This window comes from Phyllobates terribilis, unplaced genomic scaffold (assembly GCF_046119375.1).
Source record: "Phyllobates terribilis strain yellow unplaced genomic scaffold, ASM4611937v1 Scaffold_4__5_contigs__length_816908805, whole genome shotgun sequence".
Classification (NCBI taxonomy): Eukaryota; Metazoa; Chordata; class Amphibia; order Anura; family Dendrobatidae; genus Phyllobates; species Phyllobates terribilis.
Window position 1 is genome coordinate 26,934,074 of NW_027362764.1, and position 25,347 is coordinate 26,959,420.

The following is a 25,347-nucleotide window of genomic DNA, read 5'->3' on the forward strand; positions in this document are numbered from 1 at the left end:
CCAAATTTTTGGCAGCCCTTGCATTCACTGCATAGGCAAACACTATGGGAGACCCACTTCCTAATAATAGGAACGTTTTCAGGAGGCCTTCCTCTAAGTCTCTTCAAAGGGGTATTTGGGGTGCGTCCAAATTTTCAAAGGGATGTTGGGGTGTGTCCAAATTTTGGGCTGCCCTGCCACTCACTGCATACGCAATAGCAGTATAGGAGACCCACTCTTTAGTAATGGGAGCAACAAAGCATAGCCGGCTGATAGCTCTCTCAGAATAGTGAGGGCCGACTGCTGGCCCTTTAAGAATAGTAAGGGCCACCTGATGGCCCTATAAAAATAGGCTTTGTGACTTTCACAATCCCTCCATCATAAATGAAACAGGATGTGTCTGATGATGTGTCACACAGCACATGGCCAGATAAGGTTGTAAAATGTTAAAATTACATTTCCCGGTGAATGCATTTTTATCCCTTGAAAGCAATGCAAAAGTGCAAAAACGCATCAAAAACACTACGTGTGAACATAGCCGAAGGTGTGGAGGAGTATTTTTGGCTTTGGTTATTTATTTTGCCTTATATACAAGTCCCGTCCCGCCCATCTCAGACCTACTCACAAATAATCAAACCCAAAATGGCTGATTAACCTCTTAAGCACCTAACATGCTGAAGAAAACTTCTAGGTTCACTTCACTGAAGCTAACAGCCAGAGTGAAACATATCTCCCCTCACATACATCACCAGTGACCCTGTCCCTGGTCTATCAGTATCTTCTTTGGGAGCCGGTTCTGGCAAAAATATGGACAAGTTCCTGGGCTGTACTCTTGCTCAACGGGTTCCTTAGTGGCACCTCTTCTGGGTACTGGGTCGCGTAGTCCGTAACCACCAGGATGTATTAGTGCCCTTGTGCTGATTTAACTAAGGGACCCACTAGGTCCATGGCAATCCTCTCAAATGGGACCTCTATCACAGATAACTGGATTAGGGGACTGCGAAAGTGAGAAGAGGGAGCAGTTATCTGGCAGGTGGGGCAGGACCTACAATAATCTTGAATCTCCCAATAACATCCGGGCCAATAGAATCTCCGCATTATCCTCTCCTGAGTTTTCTCGACCCCCAGATGTCCCCCCAGAACATGCGAATGGGCCATGTCTAACACCTTCCTCCGGTACGGTCCTGGAACTAACAGCTGCTTCACTATCTCACAAATTTGTGCCGTCCCAAAGTTCTCTCTGGACACCTCTAACACAGGGGGGTTGGTCTCCCCGGTCACAGTCCTGTCCTCCTCACCGACTAGGACACACAGGGGAATCTCCTCCATCTTTATCTCCTATGGAGTTTCTTCTTGAGGGATCTGGCTTTTGTCCAAGACACTCGGTACGGGCCCCTTTTGCCACAAATCCCAAAAGAAGGAAAAGTCTCACGCCAATATGACCGGATGTATCAAGTCTTTGACTACCCCGACCTCATGGGACTGGGCACCGCAGTCTTTCCCCAAAGTGACTCTGGCCACAGGGTAGCCCTTGGCGTCTCCGTGTATACAGCGATCGCCCACAGATTTGACAGGGATCTACTGGTGGTGAAGTTGTAGCCCTGATCAGGGTCACCAGGCTTCCCTAGTCCAACAGTCCAAGTACCATTACCCCATTAATTGGCACACGCCTGCAACCCCTCGCCGGGCCGGATAGGCGTCATAGGAACAATGTCGGCCTAGGCTGCAGTCCATTGGTTCAGGGGACATGTGACACCGGGCGGCTACGTGTACACGGTTGTGACATTGCCAACAGATCACGTCCTTAAAAACAGCCTTTGGCGGACTCTCAGCGGGAATGGGACGCTCCCAATTTGTGGCTCTAGACCCCCTCCGTGGTGAACATGTCCTCCTTTGTGTATTCCAGTACAGGGAAGTGTTGCTCTCAGTGCTGCTGCTGCAGGTGCTGCTGGTCCTGCTGCTGTTGCTCTCAGTGCTGCTGGTGCAGGTGCTGCTGGTCCTGCTGCAGGTGCTGCTGTTGCTCTCAGTGCTGCTGGTCTTGGTGCAGGTGCTGCTGGTGCAGGTGCTGCTGGTCCTGCGCAGGTGCTGCTGGTGCAGGTGCTGCTGGTCTTGCTGCAGGTGCTGCTGGTGCAGGTGCTACTGGTCCTGCTGCAGGTGCTGCTGGTGCAGGTGCTGCTGGTCCTGCTGCAGGTGCTGCTGTTGCTCTCAGTGCTGCTGGTCTTGCTGCAGGTGCTGCTGTTGCTCTCAGTGCTGCTGGTCTTGCTGCAGGTGCTGCTGGTGCAGGTGCTCCTGGTCCTGCTGCAGGTGCTGCTGGTCCTGCTGCTGTTGCTCTCGTTGCTGTTGGAGCTGCTGCTGCTGTCGGTCATGCTGTAACTGCTGCAGGTGCTGTTGATGCTGTTGCTGCTGGCTTTGGACCAGGTGCTTGACGAGCTCCTCCATGCTGCTGGACGTCTCTTGCTGGCTAACGGCCTTTACCCGGGACATACAACGTTTTCTGTGACAGCTACACGTGTTCCTGGAATCTTGCCTGCATTCGACACACCAGTTGTGGTAGATTGAATCACTTGGCTGCTTCCAGAAGTAGACACAGGAGCGTTTTCATCTGCAGGTTTACTTAAAACTGCATAAAGCACTGCAGGTTCAACAAAATAAACATGGCCTTGCTGGCATAACGGCAAAACTAAAGATAAACGATAGCACAGTCCATAGCATGCGGGATTCACCCGCTAAGGTTGCAGCACACGTCAGCTCCTCCTGAGCTGAACTTCCACACAGTCTGGAGACTTCCTTCTCCAAACACACAACAGAGAAAAGAAACTCACCGCTTTAGATTTACTGTTTCCACACCCTTGAGGTGGAGATATGGTGAGTAGGCGTCCCGCCCATCTCAGACCTACTCTCAAAGAACCAAACCCAAAATGGCTGATAAACCTCTTCAACGCCTGAGGCTATCTGCCCACGATGCATTTCTGCATGTCCTTGCCCGGAAAAACGCGTGCGGAATTGACATGCGTTTTTTAATGCATTGAGAAGGCAATTCCGCTTGCAAAAACCCAAAAGTAAATTTCAATTAATAAATCTCTAGAAACTAGTAACTTTTGTAATTTAAGTCATGGAAAAATTCCCATCATTCACTCTGTACTGAAGCTTAGGGTTATGTGTATATTACCCCCTTCCTATGACTATTCCTTTGAGAATCCCAATGCATGATGGGATACTCAGACAAATCGTCATCTGCTCGCAGAAACTGCTGACACTCCCCTTTTTGCCCTGAAGCGAAGTGTCATTGGGGGGGCCGGGACATCCCTACACTCCGCTCAGCTGGTCACAAGAGCGTTCTACCAAGTCGTCTGCACTATTAGAAACAGTGTCAAAACAGTCTGTCACCAGATATCCACTGTCTATAAGTTATACTATCTACCATAGCCCCCTCTAAATAATTTAGTGTTTTTCTTGGAGAGCCGTTACTGCTGGAGGACATGTTTTGCAGATATTTAGGTAACAGTCTGAACTCCTTTCTGGACACATTATGTGAGACACATATTTTGTAATCACCAAGATTGGACTCTCCAATCTGAATATCTTTCAGCTTACCTTCTGCAATCCTAATCTTAGTGTTCTGGTGTGTGGTACATACGCACACTGAGTGTGCACCACGACCACCAGCCAGGACACAATTCTCAGGTCGCACCACGACCACCAGCCTGGACACAATTCTCTGGTTGCACCACGACCACCAGCCAGGACACAATTCTCTGGTTGCACCACGACCACCAGCCAGGACACAATTCTTAGGTCGCACCACGACCACCAGCCAGGACACAATTCTTAGGTCGCACCACGACCACCAGCCAGGACACAATTCTTAGGTCGCACCATAACCACCAGCCAGGACACAATTCTTAGGTCGCACCACTACCACCAGCCAGGACACAATTCTTAGGTCGCACCACTACCACCAGCCAGGACACAATTCTTAGGTCGCACCACTACCACCAGCCAGGACACAATTCTTAGGGCGCACCACTACCACCAGCCAGGACACAATTCTTAGGGCGCACCACTACCACCAGCCAGGACACAATTCTTAGGTCGCACCACTACCATCTCCAGGACACAATTCTTAGGTCACACCACGACCACCAGCCAGGACACAATTCTTAGGTCGCACCACTACCATCTCCAGGACACAATTCTTAGGTCGCACCACGACCACCAGCCAGGACACAATTCTTAGGTCGCACCACTACCATCTCCAGGACACAATTCTTAGGTCGCACCACGACCACCAGCCAGGACACAATCCTTAGGTCGCACCACTATCACCAGCCAGAACACAATTCTCAGGTCGCACCACGACCACCAGCCAGGACACAATTCTTAGGTCGCACCACTACCACTAGCCAGGACACAATTCTTAGGTCGGACCACGACCACCAGCCAGGACACAATCCTTAGGTCGCACCACTATCACCAGCCAGAACACAATTCTCAGGTCGCACCACGACCACCAGCCAGAACACAATTCTTAGGTCGCACCACTACCACTAGCCAGGACACAATTCTTAGGTCGGACCACGACCACCAGCCAGGACACAATTCTTGGGTCGCACCCCGACCACCAGCTAGGACACAACTCTTAGGTCGCACCACTACCACCAGCCAGGACACAATTCTTGGGTCGCATCCCGACCATCAGCTAGGACACAACTCTTAGGTCGCACCACTACAACCAGCCAGGTCACAATTCTCAGGTCGCACCACTACCATTTCCAGGACACAATTCTCAGGTCGCACCACTACCACCAGCCAGATCACAATTCTCTGGTTGCACCACTACCACCAGCCAAGACACAATTCTTGGGTCGCACCACTACCACCAGCCAGGACACAATTCTTAGGTCGCACCACTACCACCAGCCAGAACACAAGTCTCAGGTCGCACCACTACCACCAGCCAGAACACAATTCTTCGGTCGCACCCCGACCACCAGCTAGGACACAGCTCTTAGGTCGCACCACTACCACCAGCCAGAACACAATTCTCAGGTCGCACCACTACCACCAGCCAGGACACAATTCTTGGGTCGCACCCTGACCACCAGCCAGGACACAATTCTTGGGTCGCACCCTGACCACCAGCCAGGACACAATTCTCAGGTCGCACCACTACCACCAGCCAGAACACAATTCTCATGTCGCACCACGACCACCAGCCAGGACACAATTCTCAGGTCGCACCACGACCACCAGCCTGGACACAATTCTTAGGTCGCACCACTACCACCAGCCAGGACACAATTCTCAGGTCGCACCACGACCACCAGCCAGGACTCAATTCTCAGGTCGCACCACGACCACCAGCAAGGAAACAATTCTCAGGTCACACCACTACCACCAGCCAGGACACAATTCTTAGGTCGCACCACTACCACCAGCCAGGAAACAATTCTTAGGTCGCACCACGACCACCAGACAGGACACAATTCTCAGGTCGCACCACTACCACCAGCCAGGACACAATTCTTAGGTCGCACCACGACCACCAGCCTGGACACAATTCTTAGGTCGCACCACGACCACCAGCCAGGACACAATTCTTAGGTCGCACCACTACCACCAGCCAGGACACAATTCTTGGGTCGCACCCCGACCACCAGCTAGGACACAACTCTTAGGTTGCACCACTACCACCAGCCAGAACACAAGTCTCAAGTCGCACCACTACCACCAGCCAGAACACAAGTCTCAGGTCGCACCACTACCACCAGCAACAACACAATTCTTGGGTCGCACCCCGACCACCAGCTAGGACACAACTCTTAGGTCGCACCACTACCACCAGCCAGAACACAATTCTTGGGTCGCACCACTACCACCAGCCAGAACACAAGTCTCAGGTCGCACCACTACCACCAGCAACAACACAATTCTTGGGTCGCACCCCGACCACCAGCTAGGACACAACTCTTAGGTCGCACCACTACCACCAGCCAGAACACAATTCTTGGGTCGCATCCCAACCATCAGCTAGGACACAACTCTTAGGTTGCACCACTACCACCAGCCAGGTCACAATTCTCAGGTCGCACCACTACCACCAGCCAGGACACAATTCTAAGGTCGCACCACGACCACGAGCCAAGACACAATTCTTGCACTGTTAGACCACAGACTGACCAGATCTGAATTCTAGATTTTCAGATTGACTCTGTTCATATAGTTATTTTTTGAAGTATGATCCCTTAGAGAGCCCAACATGAATTTTGGTACAGATGTGGCCAGGAACATTGGAGGCTCGTGAGAAGTTTTTGAAAACTTTACATTATATAGTTTTTTTGGAAATGATTTTCGTTGCGTTTGATTCCTCATGGGTAAAATCTTACCACAGATCTTCTTGTGACCTATGAGGTGGACGCCTGCACTGTTCTCAGTGGAATATGGTGTTCTTCTGGTTTCTCGGTTCAGGCCTGAGTTATGAGGAGAAACATAAAGACATACAACAGAGACATTGGCATTTTGTCAAAACTTTGAAAATGAATTTTAAGAAAACTAAAGTATATAGAAATTTACTTTTCTTCACATTTTGCATTCTCTAACACTTATCAGAGAGCAAAATCGCAAAAGAATTAAAAACATAAAGGAAAATTACATTGGTTCACTTGAAATGGAATAACCCGTTCGTCCCTTCGCTATGACGCTGAAACTATATCTCCCATAAATATCGGATCAATGCAAACCCCAATATTCATCACTGACCACTGGCTCCATGAGGCTTTGGTCAGAGGAAGCTTATGCCTGGGAAGCGTACGTCTCCTCCTCTGTGTAATCTCAGTCTTACTGTCTTTTTCCCAGAGCAAATCTCCTATTGTAATTACCTGGTCACTGCAGGAGGCCCCTACTTGAATGGAAATGGAAGCATCAGCTCTCTCTCACTTTCCCAGTTATTATTAATTTCTCTCTGCCCCAGCCACAATTAATCCCATATGTTCAATGTGCGTGTGATATGTCCCCTCTCCGGAGATGTCTTTATGGATGTTAATTTTTCTCTACGACACCTCCTACTTTTAGTGGTGGCTGATTTACAGATCATCTCCCAAGTCCACCTTACAGTACAACCTCCCTGGATCCCACAGTACCCTTTCCTTCTAAGACTTGAAGGAGGTCACTCAACACCTCAAGACTGGCATCTAAGGCTAGTGCAGTCTGAAACTCCTGACTATAGGTAGCCGGTAGCCAGAAGCGACTCTAAGGCCCCAACCTCACAGGAACCATCTTTGATCTGCTCTGGTTGAGTAACTGGTCTGTTATCCCACTGGATGATGATAAGGGTCCAGAAGGCAGCGAGTTACCTGTGTTCTGGGCACTCTGACAGCAGGTGACAGCAGCTGTGGCGCCTGTCTCCCCAGGGGATAACAACACTTTCCCACCATTCTGACAGGCTGTGGGTACCGCTCTACCCTCACCCTGGCAGGCTGGGGATACTACTTCCCACCATCCTGTCAGGCTGTGGGTACCGCTCTACCCTCACCCTGGCAGGCTGGGGATACTACTTCCCACCATCCTGACAGGCTGTGGGTACCGCTCTACCCTCACCCTGACAGGCTGGGGATACTACTTCCCACCATCCTGTCAGGCTGTGGGTACCGCTCTACCCTCACCCTGGCACGCTGGGGATACTACTTCCCACCATCCTGACAGGCTGTGGGTACCGCTCTACCCTCACCCTGGCAGGCTGGGGATATTACTTTCCACCATCCTGTCAGGCTGTGGGTACCGCTCTACCCTCACCCTGGCATGCTGGGGATATTACTTTCCACCATCCTGTCAGGCTATGGGTACCTCTCTACCCTCACCCTGGCAGGCTGGGGATACTACTTCCCACCATTCTGACAGGCTGTGGGTACCGCTCTACCCTCACCTTGGCAGGCTGGGGATATTACTTTCCACCATCCTGTCAGGCTGTGGGTACCGCTCTACTCTCACCCTGGCATGCTGGGGATATTACTTTCCACCATCCTGTCAGGCTATGGGTACCTCTCTACCCTCACCCTGGCAGGCTGGGGATATTACTTCCCACCATCCTGACAGGCTGTGGGTACCTCTCTACCCTCACCCTGGCAGGCTGGGGATAATACTTCCCACCATGCTGACAGGCTGTGGGTACCGCTCTACCCTCACCCTGACAGGCTGGGGATATTACTTCCCACCATCCTGTCAGGCTGTGGGTACCGCTCTACCCTCACCCTGGCAGGCTGGGGATATTACTTCCCACCATCCTGTCAGGCTGTGGGTACCGCTCTACCCTCACCCTGACAGGCTGGGGATACTACTTCCCACCATCCTGACAGGCTGGGGATAAAGCCTTCCCTGCCGCCGCTGTTACCTCAGGAGCAGTGCTAATCATGGGGAAACTACCACCGGCCATGTCACAGTCCGTCGTGACATTAGTCAGCTGGTTGTCCTCTCCCTCACTCTTCTTACTATCGGGGTTCCTCAGGGCTCAGTCTTAGGTCCCCTCCTCTTCTCTCTACACCGCCCTTATTGGACAAACAATCAGTAGATTCGGTTTCCAGTACCATCTCTAAGCTGATGACACCAATTATACACCTCTGCTCCCCCACATTACTACACATACCAGTGATTGTCCGCTGTCTCTGACATCGTGTCCTCTCTCTGACACTGAATCTGTCAAATTGTGAACACTTTGTGTTTCTTCCCTCCGCCAACCTACCTAACCCCGATATTGCCATTACTGTGATTCTACCATTACTCCCCAGCAGCTCGCCCACTGTCTTGGGGTTTTATTTGACACAGAACTTTCCTTTACTACTGATATCTGATCACTCGCTCATTTCACCTACATCTAAAAAAAATCTCCAAAATCTGACGTTTCCTCACCTTTGAAATGACAAAAACTTCTACTGTTATTCATACTTTCTCGCCTGGACTACTGCAACGCTCTACTGATCGTTCTCCCTCGTACCAAATTTTCTCTTCTCCACTCCATCCTGAATGTGTCAGCCTGGGACGCACTCCTGTTCAGCCGTTACACCAATGCCTCCACATTGTTCCAGTTATTACACTGGTTGCCCATCCGCTACAGAATACAATATAAACTTACTGTATCTCTCACCCACAAAGCTCTCTATAGTGCTGTACCACCCTATATCTCATCCCTCATCTGTCTATCACCCTACATCTCATCTCTGCCTACCACCCTACCTCCACAGTGCTGCACCACCCCCACTTCTCCTCATCTCTGTCTACCACACTTCCCGTCCACTCCACAGTGCTGCCCCATCCTACATCTCCTCCTCATCTGCCTACCACCCTACCCGTCTTATCCACAGTGCTGCACCGCCCTACATCTCCTCCTCATCTCCGTCTACCATCCCAACCAACGTCTCCACAGTGCTGCATCTACATCTCCTCCTCATCTGTCTACCACCCTACCCGTCCTCTCCACAGTGCTGCACTGCCCTACATCTCCTCATCTCTGTCTACCACATACCTGTCCTCACCACAGTGCAGCCACCGCCCTACATCTCTTCATCTGTCTACCACCTACCCGTCCTCTCCACAGTGCTGCACCGCTCTACATCTCCTCCTCATCTCCGTCTACCATCCCAACAGTCCTATCCACAGTGCTGCACCTACTTCTCCTCCTCATCTCTATCTACCACCCTACCCATCCTCTCCACAGTGCTGCACCGCTCTACATCTCCTCCTCATCTCTATCTACCACTCTACCCGTCCTCTCCACAGTGCTGCACCACCCTACTTCTCATCTCTGTCTACCACCCTACCCATCCTCTCCACAGTGCTGCACCGCTCTACATCTCCGTCTACAACCCTACCCGTCCTCTCCACAGTGCTGCACCACTCTACTTCTCCTCATCTCTGTTTACCACCCTACCCATCCTCTCTTCAGTGCTGCACCGCCCTACATCTCCTCATCTCTGTCTACCACATACCTGTCCTCACCACAGTGCAGCCACCGCCCTACATCTCCTCATCTGTCTACCACCTACCTGTCCTCTCCACAGTGCTGCACCGCTCTACATATCCTCCTCATCTCCGTCTACCATCCCAACCAACGTCTCCACAGTGCTGCATCTACATCTCCTCCTCATCTGTCTACCACACTTCCCATCCACTCCACAGTGCTGCCCCATCCTACATCTCCTCCTCATCTGCCTACCACCCTAACCGTCTTATCCACAGTGCTGCACCACCCTACATCTCCTCCTCATCTCCGTCTACCGTCCCAACCAACGTCTCCACAGTGCTGCATCTACATCTCCTCCTCATCTGTCTACCACCCTACCCGTCCTCTCTTCAGTGCTGCACTGCCCTACATCTCCTCATCTCTGTCTACCACCCTACCTGTCCTCACCACAGTGCAGCAACCGCCCTACATCTCCTCGTCTGTCTACCACCTACCCGTCCTCTCCACAGTGCTGCACCACCCTACTTCTCATCTCTGTCTACCACCCTACCCATCCTCTCCACAGTGCTGCACCGCTCTACATCTCCGTCTACAACCCTACCCGTCCTCTCCACAGTGCTGCACCACTCTACTTCTCCTCATCTCTGTCTAACACCCTACCCGTCCTCTCCACAGTGCTGCACCGCCCTACATCTCCTCCTCATCTGTTTACCACTTTACCTGTTCTATCCACAGTGCTGCACCACCCTACTTCTCCTACTCATCTCTGTCCACACCCTATCCGTCCTCTGCACAGTGCTGCCCCATCCTACATCTCCTCATCTGTCTACCGCCCTACCCTTGCTCTCCACAGAGCTGCCCCATCCTACATCTCCTCATCTGTCTACCGCCCTACCCTTGCTCTCCACAGTGCTGCCCCATCCTACATCTCCTCATCTGTCTACCGCCCTACCCTTGCTCTCCACAGAGCTGCCCCATCCTACATCTCCTCCTCATCTCTGTCTACCACCTACCGTCCTCTACACAGTGCTGCACCGCCCTACATCTCCTCCTCATCTCTGTCTACCACCTGCCCGTCCTCTCTACAGTGCTGCACCGCCCTACATCTCCTCCTCATCTCTGTCTACCACCTGCCCGTCCTCTCTACAGTGCTGCACCGCCCTACATCTCCTCTTCATCTCTGTCTACCACTTTACCCGTCCTCTTCACAGTTCTGCTCTGCCCTACATCTTCTCCTCATCTCTACCACCTACCTGTTCTCTCCACAGTGCTGCACCGCCCTTCATCTCCTCCTCATCTTTCTACCACCGTACTCGTCCTCTCCACAGTGCTGCACCGCCCTTCATCTCCTCCTCATCTTTCTACCACCGTACTCGTCCTCTCCACAGTGCTGCACCGCCCTTCATCTCCTCCTCATCTTTCTACCACCGTACTCGTCCTCTCCAGTGCTGCACCATCCTATATATCCTCCTCTCTTTCTACCACCCTACCCGTCCTATCCATAGTGCTGCACCGCTCTACACTATCTTTGTCCTCCACCCTACCTGTCCTCTCCACCCCCTACATCTCCTCCTCATCCTTTTACCAACGTTTTCATCCTCTCCACAGTGCTGCACCGCCCTACATTTCATCATCTGTCTACCACCCTACCCATCCTCTCCATATTGCTGCTGCACCGCCCTACATCTTCTCACTATTTCTGTCCATAACCCTACCTATCCTCTCCACATTTCTGCACTGCCCTACATTTTCTCCTCATCTCTATCACCTACCCGTCCTATCCATTCTGTAACTGATGTAAGATTAACATTAACATATTCTGAACCTCCCACTTCCATGTCCAAGATTTGTCTCGTGCTGCGCCAGTTATCTGGAATGCACTACCTCAGACAGACCTATCACATCACTAATATATAACTCTGTTCCCTCTTTCTATATTTTCCTTAGAATCTGCTCCCTCCTTCCACCGGTCCTCACATCCTCCATGCACCCAGTAGCACTTGGTGACTGTACATACACAGATCCTGACCAGTGACCGGATCATACATGTACATACACAGATCCTGACCAGTGACCGGATCATACATGTACATACACAGATCCTGACCAGTGACCGGATCATACATGTACATACACAGATCCTGACCGGTGACGGATCATACATGTACATACACAGATCCTGACCAGTGACCGGATCATACATGTACATACACAGATCCTGACCGGTGACGGATCATACATGTACATACACAGATCCTGACCGGTGACGGATCATACATGTACATACACAGATCCTGGCCGGTGACGGATCATACATGTACATACACAGATCCTGGCCGGTGACGGATCATACATGTACATACACAGATCCTGACCGGTGACGGATCATACATGTACATACACAGATCCTGGCCGGTGACGGATCATACATGTACATACACAGATCCTGGCCGGTGACGGATCATACATGTACATACACAGATCCTGGCCGGTGACGGATCATACATGTACATACACAGATCCTGACCAGTGACCGGATCATACATGTACATACACAGATCCTGGCCGGTGACGGATCATACATGTACATACACAGATCCTGGCCGGTGACGGATCATACATGTACATACACAGATCCTGACCAGTGACCGGATCATACATGTACATACACAGATCCTGACCAGTGACCGGATCATACATGTACATACACAGATCCTGACCGGTGACGGATCATACATGTACATACACAGATCCTGGCCGGTGACGGATCATACATGTACATACACAGATCCTGGCCGGTGACGGATCATACATGTACTGTAGATACACAGATCCTGACCAGTGACCGGATCATACATGTACATACACAGATCCTGGCCGGTGACGGATCATACATGTACTGTAGATACACAGATCCTGACCAGTGACCGGATCATACATGTACATACACAGATCCTGGCCGGTGACGGATCATACATGTACATACACAGATCCTGACCAGTGACCGGATCATACATGTACATACACAGATCCTGGCCGGTGACGGATCATACATGTACATACACAGATCCTGGCCGGTGACGGATCATACATGTACATACACAGATCCTGGCCGGTGACGGATCATACATGTACATACGCAGATCCTGACCGGTGATGGATCATACATGTACATACACAGATCCTGGCCGGTGACGGATCATACATGTACATACACAGATCCTGACCGGTGACGGATCATACATGTACATACACAGATCCTGGCCGGTGACGGATCATACATGTACATACACAGATCCTGGCCGGTGACGGATCATGCATGTACATACACAGATCCTGGCCGGTGACGGATCATACATGTACATACACAGATCCTGACCGGTGACGGATCATACATATACATACGGAGATCCTGACCGGTGACGGATCATACATGTACATACGCAGATCCTGGCCGGTGACGGATCATACATGTACATACCCAGATCCTGACCGGTGACGGATTATACATGTACATACACAGATCCTGACCGGTGACGGATCATACATGTACATACACAGATCCTGACCGGTGACTGATCATGCATGTACATACACAGATCCTGGCCGGTGACGGATCATACATGTACATACACAGATCCTGACCGGTGACGGATCATACATATACATACGCAGATCCTGACCGGTGACGGATCATACATGTACATACACAGATCCTGGCCGGTGACGGATCATACATGTACATACACAGATCCTGACCGGTGACGGATCATACATGTACATACCCAGATCCTGACCGGTGACGGATCATACATGTACATACACAGATCCTGGCCGGTGACGGATCATACATGTACATACACAGATCCTGACCGGTGACGGATCATACATGTACATACACAGATCCTGACCGGTGACGGATCATACATGTACATACACAGATCCTGGCCGGTGACGGATCATACATGTACATACACAGATCCTGACCGGTGACGGATCATACATGTACATACACAGATCCTGACCGGTGACGGATCATACATGTACTGTAGATACGCAGATCCTGGCCGGTGACGGATCATACATGTACATACGCAGATCCTGGCCGGTGACGGATCATACATGTACATACACAGATCCTGGCCGGTGACGGATCATACATGTACATACACAGATCCTGACCGATGACTGATCATACATGTACATACACAGATCCTGGCCGGTGACGGATCATACATGTACATACACAGATCCTGACCGGTGACGGATCATACATGTACATACACAGATCCTGACCGATGACTGATCATACATGTACATACACAGATCCTGACCGGTGACGGATCATACATGTACATACACAGATCCTGACCGGTGACGGATCATACATGTACATACACAGATCCTGACCGGTGACGGATCATACATGTACATACACAGATCCTGGCCGGTGACGGATCATACATGTACATACACAGATCCTGACCGGTGACGGATCATGCTGCGTTATATGACGGCCTCTATATATTACGGTGGTGGCCGGAGCGTGCATGACGGCACGTTCTACCTATTGTGCCCCCCCCCATCTCTCTCTAGATTGTAAGCTCTTGTGATCAGGACCCTCGCTCCTCCTGTAACTGGTGGTCTGTGTGTTACTGTGTAAAGTCCTTATTCTCTGTACTTGTCCCGCTTTTTGTACAGCGCTGTGGATTCTGTCAGCGCTATAGAAATAGCATTATTATCATTAGTACTGATGTGAGCCCCTGTTCTAACGCTCCAGCGCTGGTATAATCTCCGGCGGGTGCGGGTGTTGTGCGGGTGTGTCTCTGAAGAGGAGGAATGCAGATTACGTGTCGCCACCCGGAGTCACAGCTTCATTCTCAGTTCAGCCACCGACGAGCACAGAACGCAGGCGGGTGAGAGCAGCGGGCGTGTGACCCTTATACTAGACCCCGGGAGCTCTCCTCCTCCTCCTCTCTGTATACTAGACCCCGGGAGCTCTCCTCCTCCTCCTCCTCTCTGTATACTAGACCCCGGGAGCTCTCCTCCTCCTCTCTGTATACTAGACCCCGGGAGCTCTCCTCCTCCTCCTCTCTGTATACTAGACCCCGGGAGCTCTCCTCCTCCTCCTCTCTGTATACTAGACCCCGGGAGCTCTCCTCCTCCTCCTCTCTGTATACTAGACCCCGGGAGCTCTCCTCCTCCTCCTCTCTGTATACTAGACCCCGGGAGCTCTCCTCCTCCTCCTCTCTGTATACTAGACCCCGGGAGCTCTCCTCCTCCTCCTCCTCTCTGTATACTAGACCCCGGGAGCTCTCCTCCTCCTCCTCTCTGTATACTAGACCCCGGGACCTCTCCTCCTCCTCTCTGTATACTAGACCCCGGGAGCTCTCCTCCTCCTCCTCCTCTCTGTATACTAGACCCCGGGACCTCTCCTCCTCCTCTCTGTATACTAGACCCCGGGAGCTCTCCTCCTCCTCTCTGTATACTAGACCCCAGGAGCTCTCCTCCTCCTCCTCCTCTCTGTATACTAGACCCCGGGAGCTCTCCTCCCCCTCCTCCTCTCTGTATACTAGACCCCGGGAGCTCTCCTCCTCCTCCTCCTCTCTGTATACTAGACCCCAGGAGCTCTCCTCCCCCTCCTCCTCTCTGTATACTAGACCCCGGGAGCTCTCCTCCTCCTCCTCCTCTCTGTATACTAGACCCCGGGAGCTCTCCTCCTCCTCCTCCTCTCTGTATACTAGACCCCGGGAGCTCTCCTCCTCCTCCTCTCTGTATACTAGACCCCAGGAGCTTTCCTCCTCCTCTCTATATACTAGACCCCGGGAGCTCTCCTCCTCCTCCTCCTCTCTGTATACTAGACCCCCGGGAGCTCTCCTCCTCCTCCTCCTCTCTGTATACTAGACCCCGGGAGCTCTCCTCCTCCTCTTTGTATACTAGACCCCCGGGAGCTCTCCTCCCCCTCCTCTCTGTATACTAGACCCCGGGAGCTCTCCTCCTCCTCCTCCTCTCTGTATACTAGACGCCGGGAGCTCTCCTCCTCCTCCTCCTCTCTGTATACTAGACCCCCGGGAGCTCTCCTCCTCACTGTATACTAGACCCCGGGAGCTCTCCTCCTCCTCCTCTCTGTATAATAGACCCCCGGAGCTCTCCTCCTCACTGTATACTAGACCCCGGGAGCTCTCCTCCTCCTCCTCCTCCTCTCTTTATACTAGACCCCCGAGAGCTCTCCTCCTCCTCCTCTCTGTATACTAGACCCCTGGAGCTCTCCTCCTCACTGTATACTAGACCCCGGGAGCTCTCCTCCTCTCTGTATACTAGACCCCAGGAGCTCTCCTCCTCCTCCTCCTCTCTGTATACTAGACCCCGGGAGCTCTCCTCCTCCTCCTCCTCTCTGTATACTAGACCCCCGGGAGCTCCCCTCCTCCTCTCTGTATAATAGACCCCTGGAGCTCTCCTCCTCACTGTATACTAGACCCCGGGAGCTCTCCTCCTCCTCCTCTCTGTATACTAGACCCCGGGAGCTCTCCTCCTCCTCCTCCTCTCTGTATACTAGACCCCCGGGAGCTCCCCTCCTCCTCTCTGTATAATAGACCCCTGGAGCTCTCCTCCTCACTGTATACTAGACCCCAGGAGCTCTCCTCCTCCTCCTCTCTGTATACTAGACCCCGGGAGCTCTCCTCCTCCTCCTCCTCTCTGTATACTAGACCCCGGGAGCTCTCCTCCTCCTCCTCTCTGTATACTAGACCCCGGGAGCTCTCCTCCTCCTCTTTGTATAATAGACCCCTGGAGCTCTCCTCCTCACTGTATACTAGACCCCGGGAGCTCTCCTCCTCCTCTTTGTATAATAGACCCCTGGAGCTCTCCTCCTCACTGTATACTAGACCCCGGGAGCTCTCCTCCTCCTCCTCTCTGTATACTAGACCCCGGGAGCTCTCCTCCTCCTCCTCCTCTCTGTATACTAGACCCCGGGAGCTCTCCTCCTCCTCCTCTCTGTATACTAGACCCCGGGAGCTCTCCTCCTCCTCCTCCTCTCTGTATACTAGACCCCGGGAGCTCTCCTCCTCCTCCTCCTCTTTGTATACTAGACCCCCGGGAGCTCTCCTCCTCCTCTCTGTATAATAGACCCCCGGAGCTCTCCTCCTCACTGTATACTAGACCCCGGGAGCTCTCCTCCTCCTCCTCTCTGTATACTAGACCCCAGGAGCTCTCCTCCTCCTCCTCTCTGTATACTAGACCCCGGGAGCTCTCCTCCTCCTCACTGTATACTAGACCCCGGGAGCTCTCCTCCTCCTCTCTTTATACTAGACCCCCGAGAGCTCTCCTCCTCCTCCTCTCTGTATACTAGACCCCGGGAGCTCTCCTCCTCCTCCTCTCTGTATACTAGACCACCGAGAGCTCTCTTCCTCCTCTATTTATACTAGACCCCCGGGAGCTCTCCTCCTCCTCCTCTCTGTATACTAGACGCCGGGAGCTCTCCTCCTCCTCCTCTCTGTATACTAGACCTCCAAGAGCTCTCCTCCTCTCTGTATACTGGACCCCAGGAGCTCTCCTCCTCCTCTATGTATACTAGACCCCGGGAGCTCTCCTCCTCCTCCTCTCTGTATACTAGACCCCCAAGAGCTCTCCTCCTCTCTGTATAATAGACCCCCAGGAGCTCTCCTCCTCCTCTATGTATGCTAGACCCCGGGAGCTCTCCTCCTCCTCCTCTCTGTATACTAGACCCCGGGAGCTCTCCTCCTCCTCCTCTCTGTATACTAGACCCCCGAGAGCTCTCCTCCTCTCTGTATACTAGACCCCAGGAGCTCTCCTCCTCCTCTATGTATACTAGACCCCCGGGAGCTCTCCTCCTCTTCCTCTCTGTATAATAGACCCCCAGGAGCTCTCCTCCTCCTCCTCTCTGTATACTAGACCGCGGGAGCTCTCTTCCCCCTCCTCCTCTCTGTATACTAGACCCCGGGAGCTCTCCTCCTTCTCCTCTCTGTATACTAGACCCCCGAGAGCTCTCCTCCTCTCTGTATACTAGACCCCGGGAGCTCTCCTCCTCCTCCTCTCTGTATACTAGACCCCGGGAGCTCTCCTCCTCCTCCTCTCTGTATACTAGACCCCGGGAGCTCTCCTCCTCCTCCTCTCTGTATACTAGACCCCGGGAGCTCTCCTCCTCTCTGTATACTAGACCCCGGGAGCTCTCCTCCTCCTCCTCTCTGTATACTAGACCCCCGAGAGCTCTCTTCCTCCTCTATGTATACTAGACCCCCGGGAGCTCTCCTCCTCCTCCTCTCTGTATACTAGACCGCGGGAGCTCTCCTCCCCCTCCTCCTCTCTGTATACTAGACCCCGGGAGCTCTCCTCCTCCTCTATGTATACTAGACCCCCGGGAGCTCTCCTCCTCTTCCTCTCTGTATAATAGACCCCCAGGAGCTCTCCTCCTCCTCCTCTCTGTATACTAGACCGCGGGAGCTCTCCTCCCTCTCCTCCTTTCTGTATACTAAACCCCGGGAGCTCTCCTCCTCCTCCTCTCTGTATACTAGACCCCCGAGAGCTCTCCTCCTCTCTGTATACTAGACCCCAGGAGCTCTCCTCCTCCTCTATGTATACTAGACCCCCGGGAGCTCTCCTCCTCCTCCTCTCTGTATACTAGACCCCCAGGAGCTCTCCTCCTCCTCTCTGTATACTAGACCCCCGGGAGCTCTCCTCCTCCTCCTCTCTGTATACTAGACCCCGGGAGCTCTCCTCCTCCTCTATGTATACTAGACCCCCGAGAGCTCTCCTCCTCCTCTCTGTATACTAGACCCCCAGGAGCTCTCCTCCTCCTCTCTGTATACTAGACCCCCGGGAGCTCTCCTCCTCCTCCTCTCTGTATACTAGACCCCCGAGAGCTCTCCTCCTCCTCCTCTCTGTATACTAGACCCCCGAGAGCTCTCCTCCTCCTCCTCTCTGTATACTAGACCCCCGGGAGCTCTCCTCCTCCTCTCTGTATAATAGACCCCCGGAGCTCTCCTCCTCACTGTATACTAGACCCTGGGAGCTCTCCTCCTCCTCCTCTCTGTATAATAGACCCCCGGGAGCTCTCCTCCTCCTCTCTGTGTACAAGACCCCGGGAGCTCTCCTCCTCCTCTCTGTATACTAGACCCCGGAGCTCTCCTCCTCCTCCTCTCTGTATACTAGACCCCGGGAGCTCTCCTCCTCCTCCTCTATGTATACTAGACCCCGGGAGCTCTCCTCCTCCTCCTCTCTGTATACTAGACCCTGGGAGCTCTCCTCCTCTTCCTCTCTGTATACTAGACCCCCGGGAGCTCTCCTCCTCTTCCTCTCTGTATAATAAACCCCCAGGAGCTCTCCTCCTCCTCTCTGTATAATAGACCCCCAGAAGCTCTGCTCCTCCTCCTCTCTGTATAATAGACCCCCAGAAGCTCTGCTCCTGCTCCTCTGTATAATAGACCCCCAGGAGCTCTCCTCCTCCTCCTCTGTATACTAGACCCCCAGGAGCTCTGCTCCTCCTCCTCTCTGTATAATAGACCCCCGGGAGCTCTCCTCCTCCTCCTCTCTGTATAATAGACCCCCAGGGGCTCTCCTCCTCCTCCTCTCTGTATAATAGACCCCAGGAGCTCTCCTTCTCCTCCTCTCTGTATAATAGACCCCGGGAGCTCTCCTCCTCCTCTTCTCTGTATAATAGACCCCCAGGGGCTCTGCTCCTCATCCTCTCTGTATAATAGACCCCCAGGAGCTCTCCCCCTCCTCTCTGTATAATAGACCCCCAGGAGCTCTACTCCTCCTCTCTGTATAATAGACCCCCAGGAGCTCTCCTCCTCTGTATAATAGACCCCCGGGAGCTCTCCTCCTCCTCCTCTCTGTATAATATACCCCCGGGAGCTCTCCTCCTCCTCTCTGTATAATAGACCCCCGGGAGCTCTCCTCCTCCTCCTCTCTGTATAATAGACCCCTGGGAGTTCTCCTCCTCCTCCTCCTCTCTGTATAATAGACCCCCGGGAGCTCCCCTCCTCCTCCTCTCTGTATAATAGACCCCCAGGAGCTCTCCACCTCCTCCTCCTCTCTGTATAATAGTCTTTTGGATCTGTTTTTTGCTTGGTGTCAGAGCTTTGCTGTGTTTTCGGGCCCCTCTTGCGAGTCTTGTGGCTGGCCGCATTGCCCCCCCGTCCAGTCTGTGGCCCCTGTAATAGTCGGCCCTTGCAGCCTTCTTTTTCCTCGTGACTTCGGTACAGCACTGACTGTAGGATTTCTCTTCCGGCAGTGATGGCAGGACCCCGGCCCGTGGTGCTGAGCGGACCCTCCGGTGCAGGAAAGAGCACGCTCCTGAAGAGATTGCTGAAGGACTATGAGGGGGTGTTCGGGTTCTCCGTGTCCCGTAAGTACCTGGACACTATGATGGGGGGTGACTGAATACGGGGGATGGAGATGACAACTACAAATCCACCATGTTTTCTGTCTCTGGAATTCTAGACACCACGAGGGGCCCGCGACCCGGAGAAGCCAACGGGAAAGGTAGAGGTTGCCCCCACACCTGGGTCTGTCGGGGTCTGTCTCCTGAATGTGGAGTTTCCCTTTTTTTGGGGGGGCTTTCGTGACTTTTTCTTGCTTCTCTGTATAATTTGGTGGAGATTATGGACACAGGTCACAGATGAAAACCTTAAATCTCTGGGTTTCTGCCCCCGCGGCCCCGTGTGACAGCTCAGCGGGGGCTGGGCCGCGTCTGGCGGGATTTAGGGGGGTTTCTTTGTGATTTTTGGCTCCCTTTCGTCTGTGACATTTTTGGCTTCTTGTGTCTGTTGTCGTAGATTACCACTTTGTGACCCGGGAGGAGATGCAGCGCGGCATCGATAACGGGGACTTCATAGAACACGCCGTGTTTTCAGGGAACATGTACGGGACCAGGTATGTAATGTCGGGGGTCCGGAGGGACTCCCGCTCCTACCGCAGAGCACTGACTGGCTGATAACACAGAGCAGTAGCTTGCTGGCAGCTGCTGACAGGATCTGCCTTACATAAGTGTCCTCCGGGAGCAGCTCCTCCGCACGAGCCGCGAGGCACAGGAAGCCCCCAATTAGCCCAATCTCTTCATCCATGTAATCGGCTTATGGCAGATGGTGCCGGACATGTGACTGAGCAGAGGCGACTCGCCTTTAATTAGGGTCACAATGTCAGACAGCAGGACGCCACAGCAGCACAAAGTGTTTCAGGAGATGTTATGTGAATCTGGGGGGGGTACTGCCTGACCCTGTAATGTTGTGCCCCCCTGCAGTAAAGTGGCGGTGCAGGCGGTGCAGGCCCAGAACCAGATCTGCATCCTGGACATCGACATGCAGGGAGTCAAGAACATCAAGAAAACCGACCTGAACCCCATCTACATCTCCATCCAGCCCCCGTCCGTGCAGATCCTGGTAAGTGGAGGTCACTAGTCTGCAGCTTCAGAGCTGAAATCTCCCAGCATGCCCTGCTCCTTCTGTATGATCGGATGATGTACGTGACCATTCCGTTATCCCGGCTCCGGTGACCTGACGCGCGTCCATCCACCAGCTTGCTGACTGTTTCCACCAATCCCCGTCACCGAGCAGCCCCGTGCTCCAGAGCCTACAAAATGTCTGCGCCTCTCCACCCGCTCGCGCTCTTATTAGGCTGTGCCGGATTATTTTGCGGTATTTTCAGGGGACGGGAACTTGTGTAACAAAAAGGTTTCAAACTTTTTTTTTAATTCTTACAATTTTAATGGGAAACTTCATAAACACCTCGAACGCGAAAAGTCACAAAAAGCGCAGAGTTTCCAGCGCAGTCACCGCGTCCGCAGCGTTCTTTACCAACCGCGAGCAAATCTGACAAAATCCCAGGTCGTCCCGGAAATTAGATTTACATCAAAGTTGTTAAGTGCGAATGGATGATTGGGTGTAATGTCCCCAGTGGCCACAGGAGGCAGTGACATGAGCGCTATACTGGGATATTGCAGTGTACAGAACAAGGCAGCGAGGGCTCCGGCCCGCACAGCACTAAACACTAAAGTAATAAGAATAACAAACAAAAAATCACCATATTCAGCGTCGCTGCGTCCGTCTGAGCAGGCAAAATCTAAAAGGATTGAGACAGAAACAGTCAGACTTGTGTTTATTGGTCGCCACAGTTCTCCCCAAAAATGCAGTAAAAAGTTATGAGTGCCCATTGTGCGGGGTGGCGGCTCATCACTGTGCGGCCTGTGTGTGTGGGGGTAGAGTGGCTCCTCATTGGGCTCCCATTGTGCGGGGTGGCGGCTCATCACTGTGCGGCCTGTGTGTGGGGGTAGAGTGGCTCCTCATTGGGGGCCCATTGTGCGGGGTGGCGGCTCATCACTGCGGCCTGTGTGTGGGGGTAGAGTGGCTCCTCATTGGGCTCCCATTGTGTGGGGTGGCGGCTCATCACTGTGCGGCCTGTGTGTGGGGGTAGAGTGGCTCCTCATTGGGCTCCCATTGTGCGGGGTGGCTGCTCATCACTGTGCGGCTTGTGTGTGGGGGTAGAGTGGCTCCTCATTGGGCTCCCATTGTGTGGGGTGGCGGCTCATCACTGCGGCCTGTGTGTGGGGGTAGAGTGGCTCCTCATTGGGAGCCCATTGTGCGGGGTGGCAGCTCATCACTGCGGCCTGTGTGTGGGGGTAGAGTGGCTCTTCATTGGGCTCCCATTGTGCAGGGTGGCGGCTCATCACTGTGCGGCCTGTGTGTGGGGGTAGAGTGGCTCCTCATTGGGCACCCATTGTGCGGGGTGGCGGCTCATCACTGCGGCCTGTGTGTGGTGGTAGAGTGGCTCCTCATTGGGCTCCCATTGTGCAGGGTGGCAGCTCATCACTGTGCGGCCTGTGTGTGGGGGTAGAGTGGCTCCTCATTGGGCACCCATTGTGCGGGGTGGCGGCTCATCACTGCGGCCTGTGTGTGGGGGTAGAGTGGCTCCTCATTGGGCACCCATTGTTCGGGGTGGCGGCTCATCACTGCGGCCTGTGTGTGGGGGTAGAGTGGCTCCTCATTGGGAGCCCATTGTGCGGGGTGGCGGCTCATCACTGCGGCCTGTGTGTGGGGGTAGAGTGGCTCCTCATTGGGGGCCCATTGTGCGGGGTGGCGGCTCATCACTGCGGCCTGTGTGTGGTGGTAGAGTGGCTCTTCATTGGGCTCCCATTGTGCAGGGTGGCGGCTCATCACTGTGCGGCCTGTGTGTGGGGGTAGAGTGGCTCCTCATTGGGCACCCATTGTGCGGGGTGGCGGCTCATCACTGCGGCCTGTGTGTGGGGGTAGAGTGGCTCCTCATTGGGCACCCATTGTGCGGGGTGGCGGCTCATCACTGCGGCCTGTGTGTGGTGGTAGAGTGGCTCCTCATTGGGCTCCCATTGTGCAGGGTGGCAGCTCATCACTGTGCGGCCTGTGTGTGGGGGTAGAGTGGCTCCTCATTGGGCACCCATTGTGCGGGGTGGCGGCTCATCACTGCGGCCTGTGTGTGGGGGTAGAGTGGCTCCTCATTGGGCACCCATTGTTCGGGGTGGCGGCTCATCACTGCGGCCTGTGTGTGGGGGTAGAGTGGCTCCTCATTGGGAGCCCATTGTGCGGGGTGGCGGCTCATCACTGCGGCCTGTGTGTGGGGGTAGAGTGGCTCCTCATTGGGGGCCCATTGTGCGGGGTGGCGGCTCATCACTGCGGCCTGTGTGTGGGGGTAGAGTGGCTCCTCATTGGGCGTCCATTGTGCGGGGTGGCGGCTCATCACTGTGCGGCCTGTGTGTGGGGGTAGAGTGGCTCCTCATTGGGGGCCCATTGTGCGGGGTGGCGGCTCATCACTGTGCGGCTTGTGTGTGGGGGTAGAGTGGCTCCTCATTGGGCGTCCATTGTGCGGGGTGGCGGCTCATCACTGTGCGGCCTGTGTGTGGGGGTAGAGTGGCTCCTCATTGGGGGCCCATTGTGCGGGGTGGCAGCTCATCACTGTGCGGCCTGTGTGTGGGGGTAGAGTGGCTCCTCATTGGGGGCCCATTGTGCGGGGTGGCGGCTCATCACTGTGCGGCCTGTGTGTGGGGGTAGAGTGGCTCCTCATTGGGGGCCCATTGTGCGGGGTGGCTGCTCATCACTGTGCGGCCTGTGTGTGGGGGTAGAGTGGCTCCTCATTGGGGGCCCATTGTGCGGGGTGGCAGCTCATCACTGTGCGGACTGTGTGTGGGGGTAGAGTGGCTCCTCATTGGGCACCCATTGTGTGGGGTGGCGGCTCATCACTGTGCGGCCTGTGTGTGGGGGTAGAGTGGCTCCTCATTGGGAGCCCATTGTGCGGGGTGGCAGCTCATCACTGCGGCCTGTGTGTGGGGGTAGAGTGGCTCCTCATTGGGGGCCCATTGTGCGGGGTGGCGGCTCATCACTGTGCGGCCTGTGTGTGGGGGTAGAGTGGCTCCTCATTGGGGGCCCATTGTGCGGGGTGGCGGCTCATCACTGTGCGGCCTGTGTGTGGGGGTAGAGTGGCTCCTCATTGGGGGCCCATTGTGCGGGGTGGCGGCTCTTCACTGTGCGGCCTGTGTGTGGAGGTAGAGTGGCTCCTCATTGGGGGCCCATTGTGTGGGGTGGCGGCTCATCACTGTGCGGCCTGTGTGTGGAGGTAGAGTGGCTCGTCATTGGGGGCCCATTGTGCGGGGTGGCGGCTCATCACTGTGCGGCCTGTGTGTGGGGGTAGAGTGGCTCCTCATTGGGGGCCCATTGTGCGGGGTGGCGGCTCATCACTGTGCGGCCTGTGTGTGGGGGTAGAGTGGCTCCTCATTGGGGGCCCATTGTGTGGGGTGGCGGCTCATCACTGTGCGGCCTGTGTGTGGAGGTAGAGTGGCTCGTCATTGGGGGCCCATTGTGCGGGGTGGCGGCTCATCACTGTGCGGCCTGTGTGTGGGGGTAGAGTGGCTCCTCATTGGGGGCCCATTGTGCGGGGTGGCGGCTCATCACTGTGCGGCCTGTGTGTGGGGGTAGAGTGGCTCCTCATTGGGCGTCCATTGTGCGGGGTGGCGGCTCATCACTGTGCGGCTTGTGTGTGGGGGTAGAGTGGCTCCTCATTGGGCGACCATTGTGCGGGGTGGCGGCTCATCACTGTGCGGCCTGTGTGTGGGGGTAGAGTGGCTCCTCATTGGGGGCCCATTGTGCGGGGTGGCGGCTCATCACTGTGCGGCCTGTGTGTGGGGGTAGAGTGGCTCCTCATTGGGGGCCCATTGTGCGGGGTGGCTGCTCATCACTGTGCGGCCTGTGTGTGGGGGTAGAGTGGCTCCTCATTGGGGGCCCATTGTGTGGGGTGGCGGCTCATCACTGTGCGGCCTGTGTGTGGAGGTAGAGTGGCTCGTCATTGGGGGCCCATTGTGCGGGGTGGCGGCTCATCACTGTGCGGCCTGTGTGTGGGGGTAGAGTGGCTCCTCATTGGGGGCCCATTGTGCGGGG

The 25,347-nt window shown here is 54.2% G+C and overlaps 1 protein-coding gene across 1 annotated transcript in view; it reads left to right on the top strand.

Moving 5' to 3' along the window:
* Positions 1–25,347, top strand: part of GUK1 (guanylate kinase 1) — a 94,979-nt gene that overhangs the window by 8,642 nt on the left and 60,990 nt on the right. The window contains exons 2-5 of the mRNA XM_073676885.1: positions 20,184–20,297; positions 20,393–20,434; positions 20,728–20,824; positions 21,192–21,330. Coding sequence (XP_073532986.1) covers positions 20,184–20,297; positions 20,393–20,434; positions 20,728–20,824; positions 21,192–21,330 — 392 coding nt within the window. The remainder of the gene's footprint in view (positions 1–20,183; positions 20,298–20,392; positions 20,435–20,727; positions 20,825–21,191; positions 21,331–25,347) is intronic.